Source organism: Gambusia affinis, linkage group LG05 (assembly GCF_019740435.1).
Source record: "Gambusia affinis linkage group LG05, SWU_Gaff_1.0, whole genome shotgun sequence".
Taxonomy (NCBI): Eukaryota; Metazoa; Chordata; class Actinopteri; order Cyprinodontiformes; family Poeciliidae; genus Gambusia; species Gambusia affinis.
The window spans coordinates 23,316,071-23,325,972 of record NC_057872.1 but is presented as its reverse complement, the minus strand read 5'-3'; the positions used below and the strand labels follow the sequence as shown (position 1 = coordinate 23,325,972).

General features: G+C 49.0%; 1 protein-coding gene across 1 annotated transcript; it reads left to right on the top strand.

Annotated features, from left to right (window-relative positions):
• The first annotated feature begins 3,510 nt into the window (after positions 1–3,510).
• Positions 3,511–8,130, top strand: LOC122831129. Its single transcript, XM_044117080.1, has 3 exons — positions 3,511–4,203; positions 4,713–7,274; positions 7,337–8,130. Exons 2-3 carry the CDS (start codon positions 4,886–4,888, stop codon positions 8,128–8,130), a joined length of 3,183 nt encoding a protein of 1,060 aa, XP_043973015.1. The 5' UTR covers positions 3,511–4,203; positions 4,713–4,885.
• Positions 8,131–9,902: the final 1,772 nt, after the last annotated feature.

Genomic DNA, 9,902 nt, shown 5'->3' with positions numbered 1-9,902 from the left:
TCCCTCTACTTAGATCGACATGGGGTCGGCCATCGTGTTCTACTCAAGATTGTACCTGTGGTTCTACGTCATGGGCAACACACCCTAAATACCTTTGCAATCCTGGATGACGGTTCGGAGCGAACCATGTTGCTCCCGGCTGCTGCAAAAATCCTTGGTCTGACAGGCATTCCTGAGGATCTTCCATTACGCACTGTCCGTTACGACATCCAGATGTTACATGGACGTAATGTAACTTTCAGTGTCTCTGCAGCGACCAATCCTGGGTTGCAACACAAGATTGAGGGAGCCTTTACAGCTGACAGCCTCAACTTAGCCCATCATACATATCCTGTTGATCAGCTGCAGAGGAAGTATAAACACCTGCAAGGGATCCCAGTGCCGGCGTTGAAGCGAGTCGAACCATTGCTCCTTATTGGTTCAGACCAGCCACACCTGATTACCCCCATAGAACCGGTTCGGCTTGGCCCACCTGGCAGTCCAGCAGCTGTCCATACTCGGTTGGGGTGGACCCTTCAGGGACCAAGTCTTTTGATGGGGCGGCCAGCCCAGCCTACCCTAAGTTTATACACATCCTCCCAATCAGATGAGCTCTTTAAGCATGTAGAGCGACTCTGGCAGATGGATGCAGTGCCTTACACATCTGAAAAGGAAGTGACCAGGTCAAAGCAGGATCTTCAAGCTGTAGCTCTGCTCAAAGCTAAAACAGTTCGCATAATGGTGGATGGTGTGCTGAGGTATGCCACACCTCTCCTCCGACATGCACAGATGCCACAACTGAATGCACCAAAGGAATCTGTCATGGCTATGCTTCGAAGCACAGAGAGACGCCTATTAAGGGATCCCCATCGGGCTGATGCCTACAAGGTAGAAATGGAGAAGTTGATTCATTCTGGAGTAGTAAAAGAAGTAACACCAAACACCTCATCAAAGGAGAGCTGGTACATTCCCCATCATCTCGTCAGTCATAATGGGAAGAATCGCCTGGTTTTCAACTGCTCTCATAAATACCTTGGACAGTCCCTGAATCAGTTTCTGCTGCCTGGCCCCACTCTTGGAGCCCCTCTACTTGGAGTCCTAGTTAGGTTTCGTGAATACCCCATAGCTGTGAGTGGCGATATCAAGGGTATGTTCCATCAAGTACTTCTCCTCCCGGAGGATCGCCCCCTGTTGAAGTTCCTTTGGCGGGATTTGAAGGTGGATGAACCTCCTAAAACCTTTGAGTGGCAGGTCCTGCCCTTTGGGACAACCTCAAGCCCCTGCTGTGCAACATTCGCCCTACAGCGTCATGTGACAGAACATACTCAGCCTGATGACCACCTGAGATTCTCCATTGAGAAGTGTTTCTATGTAGACAACTGTCTACAGAGTGTTGGTTCACCTCAAGAGGCCAAAATCCTGGTAGACCGACTAAGAGAACTGCTAAAATCAGCCGGCTTTGAGTTACGTCAGTGGGCTTGCAATGATCCAAGTGTTGTGAGTCATTTGCCTCCTGAAGCGAGGTCTCAAAGCCTGGATCTGTGGCTGGCAGAAGACAAATCCAACTCTTCAGAGACAACACTTGGGCTCAGTTGGGACTGGAATACAGACTCCTTGGGCTATAAGCACAGACCTGTGTCCTATGAGATGCCAACTCTTCGAAATATCTATAGAGTTCTGGCGTCACAGTATGACCCTTTAGGCTATTTGCTACCTTTCACTACTCGGGCCAAGCTCCTCCTTAGGCAGTTGTGGGATAAGAAGCATGGTTGGGATGACTCAAACCTTCCATCCTCACTCCTTCAAGCTTGGAACGACTGGGAGGAGGAGCTTAAGTTTCTACCTCAGCTTACCTTCCCACGTGCTTATGCTCCTACTCAAACAAACTTAGAAGAGGACATCCGTGAAGTGCACATCTTTGCAGATGCATCTGAGAAAGCCTATGGTGCCGTAGCTTACATGAGGACTGAAAAGTCTAGCGGTCAGGTTCACCTCACTTTCATCCTAGCTCGTCGTTCCCGTAGCTCCAAACGCACCCTCTCTATCCCTCGCCTAGAGCTCTGTGGAGCTTTGGTGGCAGCACAGTTGAGCAGTATCCTGAAGAAAGAACTCACCTCAACTATCACAAGGACAATCCTGTGGTCAGATTCGACAACTGTCCTCAACTGGTTGAGCTCCCAGTCCTGTCACTATAAAATCTTCGTAGGAGCCAGGATAGCTGAGATACAGGAGTTGACAGAAAACTGCACCTGGCGCTATGTAGACTCCGGAAGCAATCCAGCGGATGACCTGACAAGGGGGAAGGCTCTGGCAGAACTCAAAGTGCCAAACAGGTGGTCAGATGGACCCCCCTTTCTGCTCCACAGTCCCGACACATGGCCAGAAAAGCCTAACTCTGAACCCTTTAATGAAGAATCAGAGCTCCGAAAGGCTGTCTTCTGTGGAACAGCGACCACCTCCGCACCTATCTGTCAGGGTGAAATGGAGTACAAGACATGGCAGGAGCTCTTGGATGCTTCTGTTAAGGAACTTCCAGGGCAAACGCTCTCAACTTCTCCACCTAGTGCAGAGGAATATCAGGCAGCAGAACAGGCCATTCTTAGGCGAGCTCAACAGGAGTCATTTCCAGAAGAATGTCGTTTACTTGCTGAAGCAAAATCTGTTTCATCCAGAAGTCGCTTACTCACCTTGGCACCTGAACTGGATACCTCAGTAGGCCTTATCAGAGTAGGAGGTCGATTCACGGCTAGGAAGTCTTGATGAATCGACACTGCATCCTATTGTCCTGGATCCTACTCACCCCTTCACACGTCTTATCCAGAAATATGACACTGATCTCCATCATCCAGGCCCTGAACGGGTCTTCGCAGAGCTGCGGAGATCTTACTGGATACTGCGTGGAAGAGAAGCGATACGCAAATATCAGCGCACCTGTCCTGAGTGCCAGCGTTGGAGGGCTCAACCCTCTATTCCGAGGATGGCTGATCTGCCTGCTGCTCGGCTTAGGTTATACAAGCCAGCCTTCTACTCCACTGGTGTGGACTGTTTTGGGCCCATGATTGTTAAAATAGGAAGACGGCAGGAGAAGCGCTGGGGTGTCATTTTCAAGTGTCTGACAACAAGGGCAGTACACTTGGATCTCCTAAGCAGCCTGGATGCAGATGCTTTCCTTATGGCCCTGAGACGATTTATTGCCAGAAGAGGAAAGCCTGCAGAGCTATGGTCTGACTGTGGGACCAATTTTAAGGGAGGAGACAGAGAACTCGGAGAAGCCTTTGCCAATATGTCAGAAACGCTACAGGAGCAGCTAGCTTCCCAGAAGATTAAGTTTCAGTTCAACCCCCCAGCAGCCCCACATTTTGGTGGAGTGTGGGAACGAGAGGTTCGTTCAGTGAAGGCAGCTCTCCGAAGCTGTGTGGGTTCCCAACCTCTTCAGGAGGAAGTACTTCTCACAGTTCTTCTGGAGGTGGAATCCATACTGAACTCAAAGCCTTTGGGCTATGTATCAACTGACGTGGCTGATGTTGACCCTGTGACCCCAAATAGTCTCCTCATGGGGCGGCCTGATGGATCCCTACCCCAGGTGGTCTACCCAGAGATAGAAAACCTCAGTCGAAGACGTTGGCGGCACTCACAGATTCTTGCTGATCACTTCTGGGCAAGGTTCATCAGAGAATACCTTCCTGGATTACAGACAAGACACAAATGGCAATCAAACCCTCCTGGACTTCTGCAGAATGCAATCGTTATGATTGTGGATCCCCAGCTGCCTCGCGCCTCATGGCCGATAGGTCATGTGGTCAAGATTCATCGTAGCGATGATGGACTCATCAGATCAGCGGACGTGAAAGTTAACGAACATGTCTACACTAGGCCAGTTGCTCGGTTGGTTGTTTTACCAGCTGTGCCAGCTGAAGAAAGGGACACTGAGAAGATCAGCCAGTCAACCCCCAAAACTTAGTAAAGCCTTTTATGTTTAGCAAATGTGTAACCACATTTGGGGGCGGCTGTATAAAAGGCTCTGACATTTCTGTATTTTATTTTGTAATATTGGTTTAGTTTACTCTAGGAAGTGACGTAAGCCTCAGTTTAGTGCTGCGCCACCGCTCAGGAAAGCAGTTTTATATACTTCCGGTTCAGTTTGCTGCATTCTCGACATGTGAGACCGCATTCTCGGTGTAGTTCTGATAAGTGATGCTCCGAGTGTTAAGTTGATGACAAAACGTAAGTTATCGCACCTAGCGTGCTGTTTGTTTACTCTAGATTCAGTCATTATATGTGTAAGCTACGAGAGGACGGGTATGTGATGTTGCGGGGGCTCTGAGCGCTGGGAACTAAGTTGAGCCTGCTTAATATTCATAGGTCTACCTTAAATACCATTTAACTGCACTTCGGTTGTATCTGTTGTTGTTTTCCGTTGAGTTATTGCGGCATTATTAAGAGCATGCGCTGCCAGCCGCCGCCATTGTGCAGGGATTTTATCCAGCCACATGATGGCGCCAAAGTACATTTTATGTTCAGCTGAGCCGAAGGGCTGTCTGTGTTCGTGTTTTATCATAGAGGCTGCGCCTAATAATGTAACCTTTATGTGAATTGAGTTACTTATATGTCGTGGTTTTACATGCAAAGTGGAAAGTTAAGTTTATTCCTTATTGGATATTTATTTCAGTGTATTAGTTGAACCTCTGGTCCTGTAATATGTTAGCCTAATGGCAATTTATTTGTTATTACAGACTGCTGGCAACACTGAGCATCACGACAAATAAACCAGCTCACATCCAAAGTGAAGTTTGATCTCGTGTCCTCTTTCCTGTATCCTGACCGATACACCATCCTGTTGGCTACAAATACCTGAGAACCTATCCTAATTAACACTGGTCCTTCGAGCCGGATAGAAGCTATCAGGATGGAGCCAGACAGAGCGACATTCCCTGATGTGAGACCTAAACGGCAGTCACGCCGACCAAGCCGATTTGATGACTTCGAAGTTGAGTACACACATCATTCCATTAGGGAAACGCCACATTGGGAAATCCCCCCGCCTATCCCAAGACATGTGGAACACCAACCTGAGTATAGCAATGCACCACCTTTCTACGGTGATAGTGATGTAACCTGCCCTCCTACTTCTCCTCGGCTGGAGAGAAGTGAACAAGGGAGGAACTATGGGAATCTCACACCTGAACTTTCCCCCTACAACCTGCGGGAGTTCCCCATCCAACCCCCTCACACAAGATTTAGAGCTTTGCAGGTGGAAAGAGAGAAGCTACTTCAATCACAGGAAGTTCTACAGGAGGGCCTGAGAGAACTTAATGAAGCGAGGAGTGACATCAAAGCACTGATTGAAGCTGCCCACTCACTGAGAAATGACATGGCTCAGCTGACTGCTTCAAAATATACCACGTATCAGCTCCCTATGAGTAGCTCAGAAAGGGTGTACACTACCACCACTAACACAGGACCGATTAAAGATGAAGATGAGGAGGAGTGGCCTGATCCACCTCCGTGGCCTGAACCTGGAGAGGAGCTGCCTACAGGATTTTCCAAACTAAAGGTTGAAGAACAGTATTCAGATCATGGATTACAGTACTACCCTCCGCCTAATACAGCATTTTCGCCTCGTAAATCCTTTCTGCAGACATGCATGCCTCAGGTTCAGAAGCATAGAGAAAATGAGTTCTACGCTCCTCCACAACATCCTGAGCCATCCTCAAAGCGGACATCAAGAAATGCAGGTCTGCTGCAACCAAACCCTGTTCAGGTTAAACCCCCTACTTCAGTCACAGGGGCGGCGTGTGAGATGTCGAACTGGCATGATTCAGCCCCACCTCTTTCATCTGAGATGGTATATAGGGGGCCCAAACCCACAATCCCCAAGTTCATCCATTCAGATCCTACTGAGTTTGCCAGGCTCCGAATGGCCCTGGAGAACCTACTCCCTCCTAACGCAACCGAACTCTTTAAGTATCAAATACTTGTGGATCATCTTAAGTTTGATGAAGCTCGACTAATAGCTGACGCTTACCTGAATTCACCAAAGCCTTATACTGATACCATGGCTGCCCTCCGTGATAAATTTGGACAACCTCATCAGCTTGCTTTAAGAAAAATTGCAAGTGTCCTAGATGGCCCAGAAATAAGGAGAGGTGATATAGTAGCTTTCCAAAGGTTCTCTCTCCAGGTGCAGTCACTAGTTGGTCTGTTGCAAACACTGGGCCTTGAGGGAGAAGTGGAACTGAATTGCGGCTCTCACGTTGCCCGCCTGATAAGCAAGCTCCCTCCAGAGCAAAGAGCTGATTTTCGTCGACATCAGTTCAAACAGCCTGGCACCACCTACACCCTCCATGACTTATCTGAATGGCTTCGCCAAGAGTCATGGTGTCAAGGGTTCGATAACCAAGCTGGTGGGAAGGGTAACAGAGAGCAGACCTGCAGAAAGGCGGATGCCCACTCCTTCAAACAGACTGTAACGGTCCTGCATAATGTGAAAGGATCCTCAGAACAGACTTCTTTGCTAACAAAGGAGAGTCGAGCTAGAGGGAAAACTAAGAGCAAAGCCTATTGTGCCTATTGTGAGAGCACAGAACATTATTTTAGTCAATGTGATGGCGTGTCTAAGCTCTCCAAAGAAGAAATAAAGAGCTGGATTCAAGCCAACAAACGATGCTGGCGTTGTGCCCGAAATCATCTAGCTGCTCAATGCACACTGAAGAAACCCTGTAGTATTTGCCAGGGAAAACACCTGCTGGCTCTTCATGAGGTAAATGTCAGAACTGAAAGATACGACATGGGCGTCTCAGCAAAGGAAGAAAGTTGCCTTACCAATTCAGCGTCAGGTTCCCTCTACTTAGATCGACATGGGGTCGGCCATCGTGTTCTACTCAAGATTGTACCTGTGGTTCTACGTCATGGGCAACACACCCTAAATACCTTTGCAATCCTGGATGACGGTTCGGAGCGAACCATGTTGCTCCCGGCTGCTGCAAAAATCCTTGGTCTGACAGGCATTCCTGAGGATCTTCCATTACGCACTGTCCGTTACGACATCCAGATGTTACATGGACGTAATGTAACTTTCAGTGTCTCTGCAGCGACCAATCCTGGGTTGCAACACAAGATTGAGGGAGCCTTTACAGCTGACAGCCTCAACTTAGCCCATCATACATATCCTGTTGATCAGCTGCAGAGGAAGTATAAACACCTGCAAGGGATCCCAGTGCCGGCGTTGAAGCGAGTCGAACCATTGCTCCTTATTGGTTCAGACCAGCCACACCTGATTACCCCCATAGAACCCGGTTCGCTTGGCCCACCTGGCAGTCCAGCAGCTGTCCATACTCGGTTGGGGTGGACCCTTCAGGGACCAAGTCTTTTGATGGGGCGGCCAGCCCAGCCTACCTAAGTTTATACACATCCTCCCAATCAGATGAGCTCTTTAAGCATGTAGAGCGACTCTGGCAGATGGATGCAGTGCCTTACACATCTGAAAAGGAAGTGACCAGGTCAAAGCAGGACCTTCAGGCTGTAGCTCTGCTCGAAGCTAAAACAGTTCGCATAATGGTGGATGGTGTGCTGAGGTATGCCACACCTCTCCTCCGACATGCACAGATGCCACAACTGAATGCACCAAAGGAATCTGTCATGGCTATGCTTCGAAGCACAGAGAGACGCCTATTAAGGGATCCCCATCGGGCTGATGCCTACAAGGTAGAAATGGAGAAGCTGATTCATTCTGGAGTAGTAAAAGAAGTAACACCAAACACCTCATCAAAGGAGAGCTGGTACATTCCCCATCATCTCGTCAGTCATAATGGGAAGAATCGCCTGGTTTTCAACTGCTCTCATAAATACCTTGGACAGTCCCTGAATCAGTTTCTGCTGCCTGGCCCCACTCTTGGAGCCCCTCTACTTGGAGTCCTAGTTAGGTTTCGTGAATACCCCATAGCTGTGAGTGGCGATATCAAGGGTATGTTCCATCAAGTACTTCTCCTCCCGGAGGATCGCCCCCTGTTGAAGTTCCTTTGGCGGGATTTGAAGGTGGATGAACCTCCTAAAACCTTTGAGTGGCAGGTCCTGCCCTTTGGGACAACCTCAAGCCCCTGCTGTGCAACATTAAGCCCTACAGCGTCATGTGACAGAACATACTCAGCCTGATGACCACCTGAGATTCTCCATTGAGAAGTGTTTCTATGTAGACAACTGTCTACAGAGTGTTGGTTCACCTCAAGAGGCCAAAATCCTGGTAGACCGACTGAGAGAACTGCTAAAATCAGCCGGCTTTGAGTTACGTCAGTGGGCTTGCAATGATCCGAGTGTTGTGAGTCATTTGCCTCCTGAAGCGAGGTCTCAAAGCCTGGATCTGTGGCTGGCAGAAGACAAATCCAACTCTACAGAGACAACACTTGGGCTCAGTTGGGACTGGAATACAGACTCCTTGGGCTATAAGCACAGACCTGTGTCCTATGAGATGCCAACTCTTCGAAATATCTATAGAGTTCTGGCATCACAGTATGACCCTTTAGGCTATTTGCTACCTTTCACTACTCGGGCCAAGCTCCTCCTTAGGCAGTTGTGGGATAAGAAGCATGGTTGGGATGACTCAAACCTTCCATCCTCACTCCTTCAAGCTTGGAACGACTGGGAGGAGGAGCTTAAGTTTCTACCTCAGCTTACCTTCCCACGTGCTTACGCTCCTACTCAAACAAACTTAGAAGAGGACATCCGTGAAGTGCACATCTTCGCAGATGCATCTGAGAAAGCCTATGGTGCCGTAGCTTACATGAGGACTGAAAAGTCCAGCGGTCAGGTTCACCTCACTTTCATCCTAGCTCGTTCCAGTGTTGCTCCAAAACGCACCCTCTCTATCCCTCGCCTAGAGCTCTGCGGCGCTTTGGTGGCAGCACAGTTGAGCAGTATCCTGAGGAAAGAACTCACCTCAACTATCACAAGGACAATCCTGTGGTCAGATTCGACAACTGTCCTCAACTGGTTGAGCTCCCAGTCCTGTCACTATAAAATCTTCGTAGGAGCCAGGATAGCTGAGATACAGGAGTTGACAGAAAACTGCACCTGGCGCTATGTAGACTCCGGAAGCAATCCAGCGGATGACCTGACAAGGGGGAAGGCTCTGGCAGAACTCAAAGTGCCAAACAGGTGGTCAGATGGACCCCCCTTTCTGCTCCACAGTCCCGAAACATGGCCAGAAAAGCCTAACTCTGAACCCTTTAATGAAGAATCAGAGCTCCGAAAGGCTGTCTTCTGTGGAACAGCGACCACCTCCGCACCTATCTGTCAGGGTGAATTGGAGTACAAGACATGGCAGGAGCTCTTGGATGCTTCTGTTAAGGAACTTCCAGGGCAAACGCTCTCAACTTCTCCACCTAGTGCAGAGGAATATCAGGCAGCAGAACAGGCCATTCTTAGGCGAGCTCAACAGGAGTCATTTCCAGAAGAATGTCGTTTACTTGCTGAAGCAAAATCTGTTTCATCCAGAAGTCGCTTACTCACCTTGGCACCTGAACTGGATACCTCAGTAGGCCTTATCAGAGTAGGAGGTCGATTACGACGTCTAGGAAGTCTTGATGAATCGACACTGCATCCTATTGTCCTGGATCCTACTCACCCCTTCACACGTCTTATCCAGAAATATGACACTGATCTCCATCATCCAGGCCCTGAACGGGTCTTCGCAGAGCTGCGGAGATCTTACTGGATACTGCGTGGAAGAGAAGCGATACGCAAATATCAGCGCACCTGTCCTGAGTGCCAGCGTTGGAGGGCTCAACCCTCTATTCCGAGGATGGCTGATCTGCCTGCTGCTCGGCTTAGGTTATACAAGCCAGCCTTCTACTCCACTGGTGTGGACTGTTTTGGGCCCATGATTGTTAAAATAGGAAGACGGCAGGAGAAGCGCTGGGGTGTCATTT